General features: G+C 46.2%; 3 protein-coding genes across 3 annotated transcripts; 1 reads left to right on the top strand and 2 right to left on the bottom strand.

Moving 5' to 3' along the window:
- TRAPPC4 (trafficking protein particle complex subunit 4) lies at positions 1–5,472 on the bottom strand. The gene is made up of 5 exons (XM_060787635.2): positions 5,240–5,472; positions 3,770–3,944; positions 3,575–3,678; positions 1,869–1,995; positions 1–372 (listed from the first exon to the last, which is right to left on the bottom strand). Exons 1-5 carry the CDS (start codon positions 5,412–5,414, stop codon positions 294–296), a joined length of 660 nt encoding a protein of 219 aa, XP_060643618.1. The 5' UTR covers positions 5,415–5,472; the 3' UTR covers positions 1–293.
- A 132-nt stretch (positions 5,473–5,604) lies between these two features.
- Positions 5,605–10,043, top strand: RPS25 (ribosomal protein S25). Its single transcript, XM_060787636.2, has 5 exons — positions 5,605–5,720; positions 6,863–6,958; positions 8,652–8,835; positions 9,773–9,871; positions 9,978–10,043. The coding sequence occupies exons 1-4, from the start codon at positions 5,718–5,720 to the stop codon at positions 9,865–9,867; spliced, it is 378 nt and encodes a 125-aa protein (XP_060643619.1). The 5' UTR covers positions 5,605–5,717; the 3' UTR covers positions 9,868–9,871; positions 9,978–10,043.
- Positions 10,044–10,138: 95 nt separating this feature from the next.
- CENATAC (centrosomal AT-AC splicing factor) lies at positions 10,139–20,403 on the bottom strand. The gene is made up of 11 exons (XM_060787634.2): positions 20,237–20,403; positions 17,575–17,741; positions 15,779–15,877; positions 15,581–15,647; positions 15,433–15,495; positions 14,099–14,166; positions 13,786–13,939; positions 11,778–11,808; positions 11,448–11,546; positions 11,200–11,332; positions 10,139–10,564 (listed from the first exon to the last, which is right to left on the bottom strand). Exons 1-11 carry the CDS (start codon positions 20,363–20,365, stop codon positions 10,498–10,500), a joined length of 1,077 nt encoding a protein of 358 aa, XP_060643617.2. The 5' UTR covers positions 20,366–20,403; the 3' UTR covers positions 10,139–10,497.
- Between the last annotated feature and the right edge of the window lie 254 nt (positions 20,404–20,657).

Genomic DNA, 20,657 nt, shown 5'->3' with positions numbered 1-20,657 from the left:
TCCATTGCAAAATGCTTCATTTCTGCAAACAAGGCATAATATTCCAGTCTTAAATTAATAGTACAATATAACAGACACACATATATCATATACATATAGAATGTACATATTTAAGAAGTTGTGCAGCCGCCTTTTCCGCTCCTGAGGTGCCAGTCTGCTGCTCTCTTCTGTGGTTGAAGGCCCATCAACACAACAATGGTGGTTTCAGGCCTCCAGAACTGGGCCTTGACCTCTGTCCCAAGAGGCAGCGATTCCCGGAAAAGTCCATCGGGTGCAAGTCCAACAGAAACATCCTATAATCCTGGCCCAAAGGGTCCTGCTTTCTCTGCGACTTCAAGGGCTAGTTTCAGGTTCTGGTCAAAGAGCTCGCACCTGAAATAGTCAAAGGGGAAAAGCAGGGATGGTGGCATTCACGCTCCACAAAGGTATACTGACTGGCAAGCTCCCTAGGTGCCTTCCTCCAAAATTCAGGTTGAAAATAAGCTAGCTCAATGGGAGAAAACCTGGCAACACCACTAAGTTTTCCTGAAATATGAAATTCCCAGCAACATGCTGAAGTTCAGAGATATAGTGGGTGCGTGTATCACCTTCATGCCTCATTTCCACTGAGGGCCTCATCAGCCTCATTATGGCTGCCTTCAAAGGACCATTGGATCCATGGAGACAGAGAGAGGGGGCCAACTAGAATTATTTTTACATAATGGTTGATTGTCTTTTCTTTTCACCCAGTTTGGGTCCTCAAGTGTTATTGAATGACAGTCTCCATCACTTTTGGTTATCTGCCATGTAAGGATAATATTTATTTATTTATTATTTTATTTTATTATTATTTACATCGCTTCTACTCCGCTCTTCTCACCCCCGAGGGGGGATTCAGGGCAGCTTACATGGGCAACAATTCAATGCCATAATATCAATACAACAACATAAAATAAAATACATAGAAAATTAACAATAACATTAATTAAAATCGCATACTCATATACTAACATAGTCGCCTAATCAGAATCACATATCTGTTTCCAATTGTCATAATCCTGTGGTCTGGTTCAGTGTTTAAATGCCGCTATGTCCACTAGCCAAAAGCCTGGCTCCAAAACCACGACTTTAGTTTTTTCCTAAAAGTGAGGAGGGAGGACGCCGATCTAATCTCACCGGGGAGCGAATTCCACAAGCGGGGGGCCACTGCTGAGAAGACCCTGTCCCTCATCCCCACCAGACGTGTTTGTGACGCTGGTGGGACCGAGAGCAGGGCCTCCCCAGTAGATCTTAAATTACGAGGTGGAACGTAGAGAGAGATATGTTTGGATAAGTAAGCTGTACTATACTTGCATACCGCCTTTCTCAGCCTTATCAGCCACTCAAGGCGGTTTACAAGTCAGTACACATAATTACAAAGTGCAAATCAAACATTAAAACATAAAACCACAATAGAAACAATAAAAATCAACATCTGTTGGGTTACAGTTACCAATAATGGTAATTGTAACCCAACAGCCCTTGTGGCTCTGAGTTTGGGGAAAGGTTAAATGGCATTTTAAAGTCAAGCATCATATCTGCAAGCTTTGGATCTAAAATCAAACCCCTCTTTCCTGACTAAGCAAAACCAGCGGCAGCCTTCGAGCCGTTACTGTATCCCAGCTCTCATCATGATACCCAATGATGAGGAAAACAGGAGTTGGAGTCCAGCATCTGGAGGGCCTCATAAAAGCACATGGTGGGATGGATTTGGCCTATCAGCCTTGACTTTGGCAGATGTGCACTAGATTTTACATGGAATCTTAGTTCAAGTATAGCCTAATAAAACCAGACACTTTAGAAATGTGTCAGTATTTCAGGAGTGATGGAGATCTAGAGTGGATTCCTACCTGATCGGCATCTCCAAGGAGTAGAAAGGGTTTTTCAGCGCAAAGTCGGAATAGATCTCGTAGATCTTGCGCAGGAGGGCATCTATCCCTGACTGCCGGGGGTCAGCAAGCACCACAAACTTGATCCCTGAAGAGACAACAGGGAATATTGGCTCATGCAATGCGATGGAAACATTTTGGGGAACACAGACTGCAGTATCCATACTATCAAGGCACAATATCATGGATCCTACAAGCCATGTTCCCCTTGGCTCACTAAACACAAGTGTGTCAGTTTTAGGTCAACAGAACTGAACCCACTCCTGGCTTTGTGTAGTTTAGAAACTGAGCTGCAGAATAACTTCTTTGCTATTTCATAATATGCCTCCGTCTCCACCAGTGGCAATAGAAGGCAAACAAAAAGATGGAATCACATCAGGATTGTTTCTGTTTCCACTGCCATATTTACAGTAAATTTAGAGATGCGATCACCGCTGTTCTTAATACAGATCCAGAACGGCACACGTCTAGACTGCTTATTAGCTTACTGGGAGAATACGTTTGCTGTCCAACTGGTCAAACATGAGATGGAAGAGATCCATACAGGCGAAACTATCAATGGCCCCACTCTTCCAGGTCCAGTAATAACTCACAGTTAAGAACAAGGGTGAGATAACAAGAAGTAAAAGAAGGGAAATTCACTCCCGAGTAATTATCATGGAGGAAAAGGGTTTCCACTAAAGATCTCTCTCTGATCCTTGTTTCCACAAGTCATATTTCCAAAATCCAATGACCACAGGGGCAGAAAGGGAGGGGAAATCTTCTGAATGGGGAAAAGACAGCAAAGGAAACACCACAGTGGTGTTAACCCTTCCCTATGCTATCCAAAGCATGCTCGTTCATTCTCTCTCTCTCTTTCTCTCTCTCTCTCTATATATATATATGGCTGGAGTTGCACTTTAAAACAAAGACATGAGTTCATCACCAGCATCTCCCCTTCACAGGGTATATCTCTATATAAATAAAAATGTCATGTTCGTTTGTGGGATTAACATAACTCAAAAACCTCTGGACGAATTGACATCAAATTTGGACACACTATATCGATCAGGCCAACAAATGACCATCTCTCATAAAAACACTGAAAAACACAGCAGAAGAGACTTTAAAAGCCAAGAAACGCTACAGCGCATGCACAAAACATCTTCTATATAAATAAAAATGTAATGTTCGTTTGTGGTATTAATATAACTCAAAAACCACTGGACGAAATGACACCAAATTTGGACACAATGCACCTATCAGACCAACGAGTGACCATCACTCATAAAAACACTGAAAAGCACAGCAGAAGAGACTTTAAAAGCCAAAAAACAAAAAAAAAGCATCACAACGCATGCGCAAAACCACATACATAGACAAACACACACACACATATATACATACATATACTCATATATACACACACAAAACACATATACACAGACTGGACCACAGCAATACATGGCAGAGGACAGCTAGTTCAACCTAAAAACAAACCTACAGAGCCTATCTTAGTTTGGGGACTGCCTATATATATATTGTGTGTGTATGAATGAACACATGAGAGTCTCCAGGACTGGTTGTGGGTCCCAAGACAGATGATTTGCATTGTGACCTATGGAGAGAGGGGCTCAGAGGGCCCCCCATGTTTCAGGTAGTCCACAAGCATTCAATGGGGAAGATACCTGTCAGGGTCTGGAAGCAGTGGAGCTTGAAGGTGTCCGTCTCCAGCATCTCGATGCCCGAGCTGCCGGGCTCCGGAGAGAGCTGGGACCCGATGGCAAACAACCTGTGGAGGGAGCAAAGAAGGAGGAAGAGGGGTTGCCTCTGTGCGCAGATCACTGTTTTCCTCCCTCCCTATGCACTTCCATTTGACTCACGAGTGGAACATGGAGGCCAGCATGAGCTTCTCATTGGAGGAGAGGCGTGGGCGGCCAAAGCGGATGGAGACCGGGTAGTTGGCTGGGTTGGCCAGGAACTCCAGGACGTCCTTCCCATCGGCCGTGAAGCGCCCGCTCACCTCTGCCCCGTTGATGGCCAGCACTGCATGCCCCACTGCAGAAGGAATGGAGACAACGGGATGTGAGACCACAGCGTGACACAGCAGCTCAAAAGTCCAACAAAAAGAGCCACAGGAAGTCACAGCCTCACTCTGTTCTGTTTTGGTCAGGCCTTCCCTTGAATAAGAACACTATTCCACACTGCCATATAACCCAGTTCAAAGCAGATATTGTGGGATTTTATACAGTGGTATGGAAAGGGCCCCAGGTCTCTTACACAAAGCCATATAACCCAGAATATCATAGTGGAAAATACCGCATTATCTACTTAAAACTGGGGCCCCTTCCACACAGCTGGAACACCTCAGCAAGCGAGAGTTCAAAAGTGGCAGGCTCAAACCCAGCACCTCAATCCATGGGTGATACCAGATGAGAGACTCCCCCCTGGGCACACAGAAAACTGGGTGACTTGCAAGGCACTGAGCAGACTGTGCTCTGGCACCACGAGATGCAGAGCCAACCTCAAGAAATGGGGCCACAAAGTTGAATCCATGACATGTGAGTGTGGAGAAGAGCAGACCACTGACCACCTGCTGCAATGCACCCTGAGCCCTGCCACATGCACAATGGAGGCACTCCAGAAGCACCAGAAGCACTCCAAATGACCAGATACTGGCCAAAGGACATCTATTCAGCTACCAAGTTTGCAAATTTTGTGTTGTTGTTTTTTATCTGTTTGTTTGTTTTGTTCTGTTAGAAATGTGATACAATGTTCTGGTTGCGGATGACACGATAAATAAATAAATACCATGAAAATTAAACAATGATATCACAAAAATTAAAATGTCAACACCTAAACATTGCAAGGTGAGAGCTGAGAATAGGCCTGGGCCAACCTTGGCCCTCCCTCCCTCTAAGTGTTTTGGACTCCAACTCCCATCATTCCCAACAGCCTCCCTCAGGCCGTTTCCTTTGCCCCTCAGCCGCTTAAGCGGCTGAAGGGGAAAAGGAAGGGGCCTGAGGGAGGCTGTTGGGAATGGTGGGAGTTGGAGTCCAAGGGGCCTGAGGGAGGCTGCTGGGAATGGTGGGAGTTGGAGTCCAAGGGGCCTGAGGGAGTCTGTTGGGAATGGTGGGAGTTGGAGTCCAAGGGGCCTGAGGGAGGCTGTTGGGAATGATGGGAGTTGGAGTCCAAGGGGCCTGAGGGAGTCTGTTGGGAATGATGGGAGTTGGAGTCCAAGGGGCCTGAGGGAGGCTGTTGGGAATGGTGGGAGTTGGAGTCCATGGGGCCTGAGGGAGTTTGTTGGGAATGGTGGGAGTTGGAGTCCTTGGGGGGGGTGAGCTAGGCCTCACCGCGGATGCCGTCGCGCTGCCCGAAGGCGACGAGGAGGCGCTCGTCGTGCGGGCGGAGGACGAGCTCGAGCGGGAAGGAGAAGGTCTTCTCGGCCTCGGCGCGCGGGGCGTAGTGCTCCAGCTGGTAGACCAGCCCGCCCGCCTTGTTCACCACGAACACGCTGAAGATGGCCATGGCCCAGCTGAGGGGGAGACCGGATGTTGATGCTGCTCAAGCTACTTCCGCTTCCGCGAGAGGCCCCGCCCCTTCCGGCGCCCGCACCGGAAGTGGGTCCTTTTCCGCCGGATGTTGTGGCTGCTGATGTTCCTGATGCCGAGACTTCCGCTTCCGCGAGAGGCCCCGCCCCTTCCGGCGCCCGCACCGGAAGTGGCGCCTTTTCCGACGGGGTTTCCTGCCCTGTCCCACGCCGCGCCTTCCTTTCTGGCCGGAAGCCGCTGAAGGAGCAGCCGCTCTTCTCCAGACCTCGCCTTCGCCGCCATGGTAGGCCCCAAGGAGAGGGAAAGCGAGTAGTAGGCTTCGTCCTAGTAGTAGAAGTAGGAGTAGGCCTCAGTTGTGTAGTAGTAGTAGTAGTAGCAGCCCTCACGTGTAGTAGTAGTAATAGGCCTGAAGTAGTAGTAGGCCTCACCTCTGTAGTAGTAGTAGTAGCAGCAGTCCTCACATGTAGTAGTAATAGGCCTCACTTCTATAGTAGTAGCAATTTTCACACGTAGTAGTAGTAATAGGCCTGTAGTAGTAGTAGTAGGCCTCACTTCTATAGTAGTAGTAGTAGCCCACACGTGTAGTAGTATTAAGCCTCACTTCTGTAGTAGCCCTCACGTGTAGTAGTAATAAGCCTCACTTCTGTAGTAGTAGCAATTTTCACACGTAGCAGTAATAGGCCTGTAGTAGTAGCAGTCCTCACGTCTAGTAGTAATAGGTCTCACTTCTGTAATAGTAGCAATTCTCATGTGTAGTAGTAGTAATAGGCCTCACTTGTGTAGTACTAGTAGCCCTCGTGTGTAGTAGCAGTAGGCCTGTAGTAGCAGTAGGCCTCACTGGTATAGTAGTAGTAGCAACCCTTGTGTGTAGTAGTAATAGGCCTGCAGTCCTCATGTGTAGTAGTAATAGGCCTCACTTCTGTAGTAGGAGCAATTCTCTTATAATAGTGAGAGGCCTGTAGTAGTAGGCCTCACCTCTGTAGTAGTAGTAGTAGCAGTCCTCACATGTAGTACTAATAAGCCTCACTTCTGTAGTAGTAACAATTCTCATGTGTAGTAGTATAGGTTTGTAGTAGTAGACCTCACTTGTGTAGTAGTAGTAGTGGCCCTCGTGTGTAGTAGTAATAGGCATGTAGTAGTTGTGGGCGTCACTTGTGTAGTACTAGTAGCAGCCTTGTGTGTAGTAGTAATAGGCCTTTAGTAGTAGTAGTCTGCTTTTAATGTTGATATGATTTTAACTGTGTTTCCTGCTGCAAATGTTTATGATTCTGTGGGTTGTGCTGTATGCTTTTTTGTTCTGCTGTAGCTCTGTGCTCAAAGACAGCCCGGATATAGACTTCTCAGATAAATAATACTAGTCGTAGGCTTCAGCTCTGTAGTAGTAATAGTAGGCCTCACTTCTCCTCCTCCTCCTCCTCTCCTCAGCCACCCAAGGACGACAAGAAGAAGAAGGATGCGGGCAAGTCGGCCAAGAAGGACAAGGACCCCGTCAACAAGTCCGGAGGGAAGGCCAAGAAGAAGGTGAGCCCTCCCAGGCCTCGACCCCCAGCCTCTCCTGGCCCCAAACATTCATAGAATCATAGAGTTGGAAGAGACCGCATGTTCCAAGTCCCTGCCATGCAGGAAAGCACAAAGTATTATTTATTTTATTTCATTCACTTATACCCCGCCCTTCTCACCCCGGGGGGGACTCAGGGCGGCTTACACTGACAGATGGTCATCCAACCTCTTTTTGAAAGCTTCCAAGAATAATATCCATGAATGTGGGCAAACTATATATCCCAACATCCAAGGTCAATTCCCCCCTTTAGTATTTAAAGTTGATCATGATGGTTCTGTGTGCCAAGTTTGGTTCAGATCCATCATCGGTTGGGTTCATAGGACTCTGGATATGGGTGAACTATAACTCCCAACATCCAAGGTCAATCCCCCTGACCCCAAATCCCTCCAATATTTAAAGTCGGTTGTCATGGGTCATTGTCAAATTTGATCCAGATCCATCATTGGTTGGGTTCATAGGACTCTCTGGATATGGGTGAACTATAACTTCCAAGGTCAATCCTCCCCCCCCCCAAAAAAATCCCTCCAGTATTTAAAGTTGACCTGCATTTATTGTTTGTTTATTTGCTCTATTTCTATTCCGCCCTTCTCAGCCCGAGGGCGACTCAGGGCAGTTTGCAAAACGGCACAATTCAATGTCACAATAATATAAAAACAGTTAAAAGCATAGAACATACATAAAATTCCATAAACGGTAAAATCGATAAAAGCAAAAATCCTCCACATCTCAATACCAAGAATCGTTATCCAGTCACAATTGTCCAGTCGTTCTGAGGTCAAGAAGTTATCTGCTACACTGCATTTGAGAAAGCCTGCTCACAGAGCCAGGTTTTGACTTTTTTACGAAATACTAAGAGAGTAGGGGCCAATCTAATGTCCCTAGGGAGGGTGTTCCACAGCCGAGGGGCCACCACTGAGAAAACCCTGTCTCTCGTCCCCGCCAACTGAACCTGTGAAGAAGGTGGGACAGAGAGCAGGGCCTCCCCAGAAGATCTTAAATTCCTAGATGGTTCGTAAGGAGAGATACATTCGAACAGATAAGCAGGGGCTGTTTAGGGCTTTGTAGGCTAAAGCCAGCACTTTGAATTGCATGGCAGGGGGTTGGACTCGATGACTCGTGTGGTCCCTTCCAGCTCTATCATACTATAAATTTGCAGACAAGCATCATCAGGTGATTGTATAATAGTTGAGCACCATATTAGACTGATCTGCATGGTGGGTTGCATAGCGGACCAGGGTCAGATTGACGTAAAGACGTGCGCACACTCTTGCCAGCACCTTTTCCCTCCCGGCTCTGCCCTTCTGATTCGACGTCTCTTGTTTCTCTCGGTCTTGGTTCCAAAACAATCTGGTTTCTTTCCATCTCTTTGAGGTCGTTTTGATCTCTCTCACTCCTCTTTTTCCCCAGTCCCTGGCAACACGATCTCTTTTCAAATTCCTTCACTCTTTGCTCCCACCTCCCCTCTCTTTAACCCATTCTCAAAACTACTAATACATTTCACTTGTGAGATCTCAGCTCCTTCATCACAATACAGGGAAACGCTGGCAGCTTCCACCAATCAGGTGGCTGGCCTGGCTGTGCCTAGTCAGCCAGGGTCCTGTGTGTTTGTTCCCTGTCTCTAAGGCAGCCTTCTTTCCTCTTTTTCCCGAGCAGAAGTGGTCCAAGGGGAAAGTGAGGGACAAGCTGAACAACCTGGTGCTCTTTGACAAAGCCACCTACGACAAGCTCTGCAAGGAGGTGCCCAACTACAAGCTCATCACGCCGGCCGTGGTCTCCGAGCGGCTCAAGATCCGGGGCTCCCTGGCCAGGGCCGCCCTCCAGGAGCTGCTCAGCAAAGGTAGGCACCGCCCGGAGGCACGCCTCTTCCCTGGGGACGCTCCGCATACAGTTCCCTTCCTTAAAGGTGCTGCTATTGAAGGCTGTTCAGGTCAAAGAGCTACCGCTTGAGAGAGGGATCCGCTTGCTGCTTTGCAGCACTAGGCTGGGGCTTGTTAAGCACCGGAATCTACCCAGCGAACCATGCTCTCCATTTATGAAGCATGGCATTGGTCCAGTCATTAATCTTGATGATGATAATAATACACTTTATTTATACCCCACCACCATCTCCCCAATGGGGACTCGGGGCGGCTTACATGAGGCCAAGCCCAACCAACAAATACAGCAAAATAAAACCAAAAACACATGCAATGAACAACAACATAATTACATAAAACATATGAATACATTAACAATATAAGATTACAATAAACATAGTCACAGTGACAATGGGCGGCTACATGTGCAAGAAAATGATGTTAAAAACTGATTAAAAACGGGTGAGATAAAAGGAGAAGGTTATTTGCGGAGGGGGGGGGGGTCATTAAAACGGGGATTGTGGAATTGAGCTTAACACTTTGTAACAAAATTTGAAAAAATGTGGTCTGAAAGTGTTATTTCCTGTTTAATTGTTCAGTCCTTACTTTAAAAGGAGTTTTTCTCCTTCAGAAACTTTGTTTTTGTGGCTGCCACAAACTAGGTTGAATTGGCTGAGACTCTATGAGATATTCATTGAAAAACTGTAGCAAAATGTGCTGCTGCAGGATGTCCCTCACCTCAAAGACAGTGTTTTTGCAGTTTAATAAACATTTTGCATATTTTTATGGTTAGAACCAATTAGGAAATGACAATTATAATCCAGGAACAAAAATTGTTTCATAGTGCAATTGTTGTATACAAGTTGGTGCCTGTGTGGTGTGCTCTTACTCATGTGAACTGTTTTGTGCCCTCAACAGGCCTGATCAAGCTGGTGTCCAAGCACAGAGCCCAGGTCATCTACACCCGAAACACCAAGGGAGGCGATGCCCCAGCCGCTGGGGAGGAGGCCTGAAAAGGTGAGCAGCGCCCCCCCAATGGACTCCCAACCTCTTGGGCTCCTAATGCATTGACCATCCCTTCAGTGGTTACACAGTTCTGATTAGTCCTCTGTTTGTTTTGCAGGTCCACCAATGGCTTTTTGACTCTTCTGTATATTTACAAAAAAATAAAATAGTTTCAATTCCTTAACATGCGTCATGATATGAGCTTGGGCTGAAATGTGTCTCTTCCCATGACTGGGCTGCAGTATGATAACATGGACTTACATACGTAGGGACCAAATGGAGAATACAAGTTGTGACATCTTTATTTGCATAATCAAAAGGCACAGAATACATTATCACGTGGAGCAAAACAAATTAAATGGTCTGGGAGAAGATTGTAATTTTGCTTTTGAGGCTCTTGTGGAAACACACACATTTACTGAAGTCTCAACATAAAATTTAATACAAGTTATATAGTTATAAATAGGAGCACATGCCAATTGGTCTCAAGAGGAAAACTCCAAACTGCTGTGAATATAAAATCTAATTGTAACCAAAGTTTAAAACTCCCTTGGGTTTTCCTAATGATAATGTCAATACATCTCTTTTGCAATTGAATGAACAGAGAGGAACTGGAGGCAGGAGACGTTCCCTTCTCTTCACTCTGTTTTTGGCTCCTTCCTTTTACTTCGGGGTTTGTCTCCTGCTTCAGCTTTGAACTGATGCCTAGGGAAAAAAACATAACCCATGAGAGTAAGTTAGATGAGTCAACAGAAGGACCGGCCTTTTGTGCATCAACTGTAGTCTTCCTGTTTGCTTCCTTAAATATGCATTCCAAGTAGAATTAGGATTCCATGCACGGCCACTTACTTGAAAAGAAGGAGGAGGCAAAAGCTCTTTGCAACTGAAAGGAAATTGGCAAAGGTCTTGCACAAAAGGCAAACAAGGCCCAAGTTTGGCTTCAAGACAGCGAGAATGAAAAGGGAGCCTGTGGCATCTTTTTAACTTTGAAAATAAGTTTTTAGTGCCAGTTTCAGTGCATTATAATCCATTCTCATTTAAAAAAATAGTTTTGCTGTAAGTTGTAAACTAGAGTTAGATATACTTGAGGAAATGTAATTTCCTAAAATACCGCACTATGTTTGTTTAAGTATATATTTGCATACCGAAACAAACTTGTAAAAGCAACCACTATTTTGAAAAGGCAGCTAGCTACACAATCACTGCCTTTAGTTTACCAAACAAACAATTCGTACTGGTTTAGCTGTCAAAAGTTACAACCCGTTTCTGCTGAAAGCACCATTAATATACTGGGGTGTTCAGAGTGTGCAGGAATCCGACATACACAGCATGCTGCATACCTGGACTGCCACCTGCGGCCGTGGTTCCAGACCCGTCCAAAGGAAGGAAGCCAGCCCTCTCCTGTCTCCGAAGTGTGGTCAAAGTTGGCGCCCACGCGATTGGGAGGGAGTTTCTTCAGCTTCTGCTTCTCTTCTTTGAAAGGGAGAAGGAGAGAGTCTTGTTCAGTCACAGATATACAGCCTTGGTTTCTAGCACTTGGGCCAATGCCAGGAAGATTCGGCTTGCAGACAGTCTCGGAGATACTCACTTTCCTTGAGGAATTCCTCATAAGAAGGCCCAATCTGCCCCTGACTTGCCCCCTCTTCCTCCTCCTCCTCCTCTTCCATCATCCAAGGGGGTTTGGCACCTAAAGAACCAAAGGGGAGGTCAGCACAGCATTTCTTTTACACCAAAGGCAAAGCAAACGCAGAATTATTGCATTCCCTTCTTTAAGAGGAAGGGAGAAGAGGGAAGTGACTACTCCAGATGCAACGAGGACCACGATCCTTCTCTTGTCAATCTGGAGTATTTCTATCTCTGATATCACAGGGACAAAACCATGCTCAGCGATGTTTACAGCAAATCTTTGCAGACACACCTGTGTGAATGTTGCCTCCGCTAGCTGTGTCCTGTATTCAAAACAAGTAAAAACAAAAGTTACAAAATTGTTTGAGCGCCATTAGAAGGAAGAGAAAAGCACCCACAGTTGCTATTAATAGGATTCACAATATACTACTACTAATAATAATAATCTTTATTTATACCCTTCCATCATCTCTCTGCTTCTGGTCGCTTCTGGAGCAACCAAATACCCAAATACCTGAGAGTCACTCTGGACCATGCTCTGACCTACAAGAAGCACTGCCTGAACTTCAAGCAAAGAAACAATATCATACGAAAGCTGACTGGCACAACCTGGGGATCACAACCAGACACAGTGAAGACACCTGCCCTTGCGCAATGCTACTCTGCTGCTAAGTACGCATGCCCAGTGTGGAACACATCTCACCACACTAAAACAGTGGATGTGGACCTCTTAATGAGACATGCTGCATTATCACGGGGTGTCTGCGCCCTACACCACTGGAGAAATTGCACTGTTGAGCTGGTATTGCACCACCTGACATCCGCCGGGAAGTAGCAGCCAATAGTGAAAGGACCAAGGCAGAGACATCTCCAGCCCATCCCTTGTTTGGGTATCAGCCAGCACGTCAATGACTTAAATCTAGAAATAGTTTTCTAAGATCTACAGAGACACTTGCTGGAACACCTCAGCAAGCGAGAGTCCAAAGGTGGCAGGCTCAAACCCAGAACCTCAACCAATGGGTGATACCAGATTAGAGACTCCCTCCTGGGCACGCAGAAGACTGGGCGACTTGGAAGGCGCTGAACAGACTGCGCTCTGGCACCATGAGATGCGGAGCCAACCTTCAGAAATGGGGCCACAAAGTGGGGTCCACGACATGCGAGTGTGGAGGAGAGCAAACCACTGACCACCTGCTGCAATGTAACCTGAGCCTGTCGTTGAGGGCATCTCAGGCCCCTGCCTTCAAGCTGGTGTGACCAGCTGCAGGGAGTTCCACAGTTCCTGGATGCCAAATTTAGTCAAACTGATGAAATGTGTCCCAACAGCAAGCTCAACCAGGGACTCTATACAGCCATGTGCTCTCTCCTTTCACTTCCTTGCTACCTCCAACAATGTAACAAATCCCTAAATAAAGATGAATGAAATTGCAACTTTTTAACTTTCTAGCTTGATACTTTGTGTCTCTCTCTTGCCTGAAACTATCCAAATGCATGAAACTAACCTTTTCCAGGCCGCTGGAGACTGCAGGCCTGCCCGGAATGCCTTCCTGGCGTTCCGGAGAGGCCGAATCTGCACTCCTCCAAACCGCGGATACGGAAACCCCCAAGGGCCCTCGTATCCGCAAGATGGCGGATCGCTTCCATTTTGATGGCATATTTTTCCTAGCTTAAATCTAACACTATCTGCTATCTCGCTTTTTGCATTTCGGGCTTCTACGCTACCTTTTAAGTTTTAAGAATATAAAACTTAATGCTGCAATGCACCCTGAGCCCTGCCACAAGCACAATGAGGACCTCCTTGCGGTAACACCAGAGGCACTCCCAGAGGCCAGATACTGATCAAAGGACATTTAATCAACTACCAAGCTTGCACACTTTGTGTTTTGTTTGTTTGTTAAAAAATGCAATACAACTGTTTGGCTTGCTCCTGACACGATAAAAAATCTCTCCGAAGGGACTCGGGACAGCTAACATTAAGCCAAGCCCAAACAAATTACAATAAAGCAAAAGTACATATAAACAAAACAATAACATCAAATAAAATACTTAATAAAAACATAGTAATGAAATAAAAATAACAGATGAGCTTCCTTAAGCAACATTACTGAAGGAAAAGAGTTCTCTTTTCAACATGGAATTCCTCCCAACTTTTATGCATCAATCTGGATGCCCTTAGCAGGAAAGGTCAGGGTTTTGTGCGCCACTGCCAAAGAAGCATCTCTGCCTCTCACAAATTAGACACAATTCATGTTTTGAAGGATCTAGAGATGAGGAAAGAGGTCTCCTTCCTTTCTTCCCACCTGGTGGCCAATGAAAGTTAAGGGCTGCCTTGACTCCAGCCAGTCTGGCTCAGGGTCACTCCTGTGGAGGAAGCCAGGCCGTCCTCCGTGGCGCATGGTGGTGCTGCTGCTTGGCTGGGGCTGTCCCTGTTCATCCGTGGCAAAAGCAGAGTCACTACAACACAGGAAAAGGTCTCAGCCTGGGGCAGGAAGCATGTGCATGCATTTGAGAATACAGTTGCATACCAGGAGAGGAGCGCATGGCTCCCATGGTGTTCAGAGCTGAGCATCCCTCAGCAGTACTGGTCCCAATCATGCCCAACGCAAGTCTTACCTGAGCCTCGTAGTCAAGCCATTGCCCGCAGCAGCTGCTCCATCACAGGGCTCCGTCTCCCTCTGTGGCTGAGTTTGATTCAGGAAAAACACACTCGTTCCAAGAGACAAGACTAATCATTGTTCAATAGGAGCCCTTGGCGTGGAATCCTAAGCGGTGAGCAGGAAGGGCTGCTACAGGTTGTGGCAAAATGAACCCCAACCCTCTTGAAATGGAAGGGACTGGGAACCCTGGCCTTTTGAGCCCCTTTCCACCCCCTAACAGGGAGGGATTGCCTTTGGGTAGATGAGAGTTGGGAATGGAATGCACACCACAACAATCTGGAAGTGGTTCCCAATAGAGGGGAGAAGATTGGATCCCAAACACAGGAAAATAGAGCAGAGGTTCTCAACCTGGGGGTCAGGACCCCTGAGGGGGTCACTGGGGGTGTGAGAGGGGTCGCCAAAGACCATCAGAAAACACAGTATTTTCTGTTGGTCATTGGGATTCTGTGTAGGAAGTTTGGCCCAATTCGATTGTTGGTGGGGTTCAGAATGCTCTTTGATTGTAGTTGAACTATCAATCCCAGCAACTACAGCTCCCAAATGTCAAGGTCTAGTTTCCCCAAACTCCATCAGTGTTCACGATTGGGCATATTGAGAATTCGGGCCAAGTTTGGTCCAGATCCAACATTGAGTCCAGAGTGATGTCTGGATATAGGTGAACTACAACTTCCAAACTCAAGGTCAATGCCCACCAAACCCTTCCAGGGTTTTCTGTTAGCCATGGGAGTTTTTTGTGCCAGGTTTGGTTCGATTTCATCTTTGGTGGAGTTCAGATTGTAGGTGAACTATAAATCCCAACCACTCGAACTCCCAAATAACAAAATCAATCAATCCCCGCTCCTACCAATCCCACCACTATTCAAATTTGGGTATATCGGGTATTTGTGCCAAATATGATCCAGTGAAAATACATCCTGCTTATCAGATAATTGCAGTACCATTCATAACAGGAGCAAAATTACAGTTATGTGATGGTTGAGGGTCACCACAACATGAGGAACTATATTAAGGGGTCGCAGCATTAGGGAGGTTGAGAAACACTGAAATAGAGAATTCCAACCCTCAGAGGGCACAACAACCACCCTGGGGGCCCATCCCTGCTTTGTATGCTGAAACAGGTCAACATGTTTATGCCCCTGCATCCTAGTGAGATATGGTGAGCAAATACAGTAGAGATCTTAGTGCCTCCTGGGCTGGGACTAGAGAGAGAGAGAGGGTGGGCTCCACAGAGGCACCTGCGACCTGAAATGGTGGATACTGCCCACTCACTGGCCACCTGGGCAGACCAACCTCTAAGAGGGCCTGCAGCATCTCCTGGCGCCTCTGCTCGGCCTCTCGGATGCGGGCCGCCGCCTGAAATCAGAGCGGGAAGAGGGCAAAGTGAGTCTCCGGAGCAGGAGAGCAGACCCCACGGCCTCCCCCAGAGTGCCACCCTCACCTCTTTGATGCCCTCGTCTTCCTTTTCTTCATAAGCGTCCAGCGCTTTGGTGAGTGATGCTTTGAAGCTGGAAAAGGAGGGAGAGGTCAGCACATCATTTGTTCCTGGGCGGCCCAAGGCAAACACAGTTCAGGTGGTACTTATGTTCCTGATCCTTCCCTATCCTAAATAGCAAAGCCCAGCAAAGACTGCACTCACCGTTCGTATTCTTCAGGGGACACCAGGAATTTTGCCTTCAGCTTGGGGTCAGCTTTGTTCTCCCACCAAAAGGCAGAGACTCCTCTCTTGTGTCCGGGGCTTGAAAGAGAAGAAAGATCTGCCATGTTGGGAAAGAACAGGTTCCTAATAATGCTAGTCAGGTGAGAGATTGTATTGTACAACTGTGTGACACTTCCCTAAGAGAGAGGAATTTCCACACTGTTGCATGCTCTGAAAAGATATCTATAGAATACCTACACTTCAGCTTGAAAACGGAGGTGATATCAGCAAAGTCACAATGAATGATGGAAACAAACAGACCCTGAATGCTCTCATGGTGGTGGAGATAGGGGCTGGTATGGAAAATAATTCCCATTGGTGCACAGGGCTCTAATAAACAAAACAATGTATCTGCAAAGAATAAAACTCAGACCAGAATCAATTATTTTTAACGGTATTAGTTAACACTAACACTCAAAGTGCTGGCTTTGGCCTAGAAAGCCCTAAACAGCCCCGGCCCAAATTACCTGTCCAAACGCATATCCCCCTATTAACCATCACGGAGATTAAGATCCTCCGGGGAGGCCCTCCTCTCTGTCCCGCCATTGGCACAGCCGCGATTGGTGGGGACGAGAGACAGGGCCTTTTCGGTGATTGCTCCCAGGCTATGGAACTCCCTTCCTGGTGAGATCAGGTCAGCCTCCTCCCTCCTGTCCTTTAGAAGGATGGTCAAAACTTGGCTCTGGGACCAAGCTTTCGGGACAGGGCAATAAAGGAAAGATGACCAGGCCAATTGGATTTGATGCGGATGGCTAGGACGGTTTTAAATTGTGTTATTTTAAATGGTGTATTTTAATATTTAGATAAATGTTTTTTAATGTTTATGTATTGTACCCAGGCATTGAATGTTTGCCATGTATATGTTGTGCTCCGCTCTGAGTACCCTTCGGGGTGAAAAGGGTGGAATATAAGTGTTTTAAACAAATAAATAAATAAACACAATCCACTGCTTATTTTTATTTATGGATTATGTTTCTTGTGCCAATTTAATATCATTTGTTTTTGCTATCATATTGATTTTGCTTTGTTATTGTTTGATTTAATTGTAAATTGGTTATATGTTTATTATTGTCCATATTATTTACACTGTCATATTGTTGCTGAGCTGTTCCAAGTTGTTGAGCCGTCAAAATACTGATGGGAACAGGGTTAACCAATACTGAGCCCAGCCTAAGGGAGGAACTGAGAAATGTCAACTTGCTTCAGAAGGTAGTTGGCCCCATGGCAAATTCCCAATCCCAGAGACTAAGCCCCCCACCCTTTGGCTGGGTCTGCACTGCAACAGGTTGTCGTTCCCAATCCAGCCCTTCAATAATAATAATAATAATAATAATAATAACAATAATACTTTTTTTGTACCCTGCTACCATCTCCCCAAGGGACTCGGTGTGGATTACATGAGGCCAAGCCCGCAGTACCTCAATAAAACGACAGCAATAACAAAATAATCAATACAAAACAGTAAAATAAATCTCAAAACAAAAATAAACAACAAACAATAACATACAAGCATTAAAAAACCTATGGCCGGGCCAAATGTACTAATTTAAAATTAAAAAAATAATGCTGGGCATGAACAAGGTAGGGTATAACTAGGGTAGGGCTTTCAAAGAAAGATGAGGGCGCGCAGGCAATCCTAAATCAATGTTTGAGGACAATAATCCTTATTCTTATTCTGGGAAGGCACACTGGAGCAACCATGTTTTCACAACCTCTCATCCTCCTCCATTGCTCACCTGGCCAGATGCTCCAGGAGGCCCCCATGCAGCACCGCCAGGGACCCATGGCTCAGGTGCAGACGCACTTCCTGCCCGCAGCAGGCGCACCAGAACTGCCGCTCGTGCTCCGCTGGGTCAAAGGGCACCACTTCTGCGTGTTTCAGCATCTTCCGGGCCGCGTCCACCTGAGCGGAGAATCAAAACAGGGCCAAAGGTTGGCAGGCTTCTCTAGAAATAGAGTTCTTCCTTCCATCTCCGCTCCCACTTGCTCATTAATTCCTAAACTCCAGGGATGCAAGACCACCAGCCCAATCAAGAAGGAAGCCTGTTTTTTAGCTGCACAAACTGTGTCACAGGCCCCACATTTATCGGTGGGAGTGGGCAGAGGTCACACAAAAAGGGTGCTTTATCTTTCCATGTCCTGTATCAGCAGCCCTTTCTCTGTCGGGAGCACCACTGTGTTCCGATGTGCTCCAAAACTACTTCTGTCTCATAACAGGATCTGTTCTGTTTGAAATACTGCATTTCTTCGATTCCAAGACACCACCGATTGCAAGATACACACGAATCTCGATGCCTCCAAGACAGAAGCTTTATTGATATATATTTTCAAAGCACCAGCTTTTAGATATTTCTATATTGGGGGGAGGGGGTGGGAGGAAACTGAAGAAATGCAGTATTGTGGTAGAATTATCTTACAATGAATCACGTTTTTTTACCATGTGCTATTTTACTATGTATTTCATGTTTCTGTTGACTGCAATAAAGGCTGTTGCTGTAAGTATTTAGGGTTTGTACGTGCTATAGGTTTTTGACAAATGGGGAGTAGCTAACTTGTGTTTTATTACTCTGTTTTGTATCAGTAGAACATTCTTGGAAAATATATCTGTGTATAAATATTATATGTATATACATATATACATAGAGAGAGAGGGAGAGATAAATAAACTGCAGAAATGCTTAAAATATGTATATGGGCATGCGTTGGAAATAATGTTTTAAATGTGTGGTTTAATAGCTTTAATTTGTAACAGGAGCCCAGAGAAGGAAGGAAGGAAGGGGATCATAAGAAGAAGGCGAGAAAGAAGAGGAGGAGGAATAGGAAGGAAGGAAACCATCAGATGAGGAAGAAGGGAGGAGGAGGAATAAAAAGAATGGAAGGAGACCATAAAAGATGAGAGAAAGAAGAGGAGGAGGAACAGGAAGGAAGGAGACTATAAGAAGGAGAGGAGGAGAAATAATAACGAGGAAGCCAGATGAAGGAGAAGACCACAAGAAGAACGATGGAGACCCAAAGAAGAAGAGGAGGAAAAATAAAAAGGAAGGAAGGAAGGAAGGAGGGAGGGAGAAGAAGAAAGGAAGGAGGCCACAAGATGAAAAGGAGGAGGAATATGAAGAAGGAAGAGAAGAAGATGATAAGAAGAAGATGAGAAAGAAGAAGAGGGGGAATAGGAAGGAAGGAGACCATCAGAAGAGGATGGAGGAAGAGGAATAAAAAGGATGGAAGGAGACCATAAAAGATGAGAAAAAGAAGAGGAGGAATAGGAAGGATGGAGACCATAAGAACGGGAGGAGGAGGGAGAAATAGAAGGAAGCCAGATGAAGAGAAGACCACAAGAAGAAGACCATAAGAAGGGAGAAGGGATGAAGGAGACCAGAACAAGAGGAGAAATAAGAAGGAAGGAAGCCAGATAAAGCAGATGACCACAAGAAGAAGGAATGAGACCAGAAGAGGAAGAGGAGAAGGAGGAGGAAAAGAAAAGGAGGGAGGAGGAGGAAGAAGAAGAAGAAGAAGAGGAAAGGAAGGCCATACGATGAAGATGGAAGAGAAGAAGGAAAAGAAGGAAGGAGACCAAAAGAAGAAAGAAAGAGAAGAGGAAGAAAGGAAAGAGACCTTAAGAGGAAGAGGAGGAGGAAGAGGGAAAAATAGGAAGGAAGCCAGAGTAAAAGGAAGGTAGGAAGGAGACCAGAAGAAGAAGAGGAGTAAGAAGAAGATAGGAGCAAGCAAGCAATGAAAGAAGGAAGGAAAGAAGGAGGGAGAAGAAGAAAGGAAGGAGGCCATAAGATGAAAAGGAGGAGGAATATGAAGAAGGAAGATAAGAAGATCATAAGAAGAAGATCATAATGTTTTAAATGTGTGGTTTAATAGCTTTAATTTGTAACAGGAGCCCAGAGAAGGAAGGAAGGAAGGGGATCATAAGAAGAAGATGAGAAAGAAGAAGAGGGGGAATAGGAAGGAAGGAAACCATCAGAAGAGGAAGAGGGGTAGGCAGGAGGAGAAGATGATCGAAAGAAGGAAGAAGAAAGGAAGGATGCCATAAGATGACGAGGAGGAGGAATAAAAAGAAGGAAGAGGAGAAGAAGGAAGGAAGGAGACCATAAGAAAAAGAGGAGGCCAGAAGAAAAAGAAGGAAAGAGAAGAGAAGAATGGAAGGAAACCAGAAGAGAAGGAGGAGAAATAGGAAGGAAAGAATATGAAGGAGGAGAAGTTCATAAGGAGGAGAAGAAAGAAAGGATGCCATAAGATGAAGAGGAGGAGGAGGAATAAGAAGAAAGGAAGGAGACCAGAAGAAGACGAGAAAGAAGAAGAGGAGCAAGAAGAAGGAAGGAAGGCAGGGAGCGAGGGAGGGAGGCCGAAGGGGAAGAGAGAGGCAGGAGGGAGGCCGAGGCGGGCGCTTGCTTTGTGGGCGAGGCGGGCGAGGGTCCCGCGGAGGCGGCGCTGGTGCCCGGCGCTGAAGGTGTGCCTCCTGCGGCCCACGAAGGCGCTGCGCCGGCACAGCCCGCACCAAAACACCGTCCCCTCCGCCATCTTGGCCGCCACAACAACAACAACGCCCCTTCCCGCCCGCTCGCTTCCGCCGGCCATTTTGCGCGAGCGAGAGCGGAAGTGACGCAAAAGGCAGCAGCGCAGCGTGTGCCTCCGGAGCTCCCCCCTCCCGCGCGCGCCCTCTGCCGGCCCTCCTGGGGACTGCGGGGTGACGTCACCATTGCCTCTCTGCAGCCAGACATGCGCTCCAGAAAAAGACATATATATATATTCGCAAAATATATAATCAGAAAAATATTTGCAAAGAATATTCACAAAATATTCATTAAAATAT

This window comes from Anolis sagrei, chromosome 7 (assembly GCF_037176765.1).
Source record: "Anolis sagrei isolate rAnoSag1 chromosome 7, rAnoSag1.mat, whole genome shotgun sequence".
Taxonomy (NCBI): domain Eukaryota; kingdom Metazoa; phylum Chordata; class Lepidosauria; order Squamata; family Dactyloidae; genus Anolis; species Anolis sagrei.
Note: the sequence above shows the minus strand (reverse complement) of the source record. Positions and strands in the feature narration are given on the sequence as shown.